The 1,348-nt window shown below is 40.1% G+C and overlaps 1 protein-coding gene across 1 annotated transcript; it reads left to right on the top strand.

Moving 5' to 3' along the window:
* The first annotated feature begins 6 nt into the window (after positions 1–6).
* On the top strand, positions 7–1,342 carry LOC105555818 (jouberin-like). Its single transcript, XM_012002861.1, has 3 exons — positions 7–90; positions 176–365; positions 421–1,342. Exons 2-3 carry the CDS (start codon positions 176–178, stop codon positions 468–470), a joined length of 240 nt encoding a protein of 79 aa, XP_011858251.1. The 5' UTR covers positions 7–90; the 3' UTR covers positions 471–1,342.
* The last annotated feature ends 6 nt before the right edge of the window (positions 1,343–1,348 follow it).

Raw genomic sequence — 1,348 nt, 5'->3', positions numbered from 1 at the left:
TCCAGCGACGATCATTGCCTGTTGTCGGCTTCCGCGGATCAGACGGCACGTATCTGGGATGTTCACAATCAGATCGTGCAGCACATCGAGGTAAGCGACCACGCGGGACCAAAACTTTGAATAAATGTCAATATAGGAAAATTCACGTTATAAATTTGAAATAAATTTATTACAGATGCTGCCGCATCCTTCGTATGTTTATTGCGCCAAGTACGGTCCCGACAATGCGACGATCATAGCAACTGGATGTTACGATCGAGTAGTTCGCATCTGGGCGAACGACAGGAGGTCAAGGAAGCGAGAACTGAATCAGGAATTAGAAGGTCACGAGGGTTTCGTCAATTCCATGGTCTTTCAGAAGAATGGTAATTTGATTACCGCCGACAGCGTAGGACTGATAATCCTTTGGACGTTCCGCAGAGATAATAGGATGCCGTCAAAGAGGATGGGATGCATCTCAAAGAAGATAAAAATTCGCGAGATCGAAGGTGTCATTATCAACACGATCGTTCTGCATCCCCTCGAATCCAGGCTCCTTGTGCATTCGAGAGACAACGGCCTGCGAATGCTGGACCTTGCGACCGGAGTGGTGTTACAAAAGTATAAACGATTGAACAATCAAAGGCACGTTGGACGAATACTATGCATTCTTCGTACTTACTCGCGTTTTCAAGCATCGCGACTAACTTTCTTTATATATCCTGTACAACCTACGAGGACAATTTAGCATTATCGAATCTCTTTTCTTTCTCTGTCACGCTCTGCCTACTTTCCTTAACTTCTTGGTATTTTTTGGCATATTAATTTCTTTCTTTCATCTTATTTATCTCCCCAGGTAGCCAGTATATTCAAGCAATGTATGGAAATAAAATGCCAGCAACTGATGCTAGCTTCCTAGCTCTTCGCTAGGAATATGAATTCAATGTTTGAGTGACTTAAGTACAGCTAGCATAATGTTAATATATGTATTGTCGTAGTTGAGTGCACAGCTAGAGAGAGAACACATTGAATGGGCATACTCTTAACAAAGAGTTAGCATACGTTATTTTCAATTTTCTAACAGATATAAACTTGGTATATCTATTACATCTGGTCAAGCACTTAATGGTAGCATAATGTGAGATCATGCAAATGTATTATTTCCGACATCAAATGTTAGCAAACAACAGCACAATAGACGACATAAATGCATAGCAAGATGCTAATATTTTTGTGCAATACAAAAGCAACTTGTGCACACTGGCTATCTGGGTCTTTTCATTTTTACTTCATCTTCTTTCAACATATGCTCCAATGTTATTTTAATTTAAATTCATTGTTCACTGTATAACCCAGTATTTTCTGTTAT

Source organism: Vollenhovia emeryi, unplaced genomic scaffold, assembly GCF_000949405.1.
Source record: "Vollenhovia emeryi isolate VEMERY1.0 unplaced genomic scaffold, V.emery_V1.0 DF949365.1, whole genome shotgun sequence".
Taxonomy (NCBI): domain Eukaryota; kingdom Metazoa; phylum Arthropoda; class Insecta; order Hymenoptera; family Formicidae; genus Vollenhovia; species Vollenhovia emeryi.
This window is presented reverse-complemented; position numbering and strand designations above follow the sequence as displayed.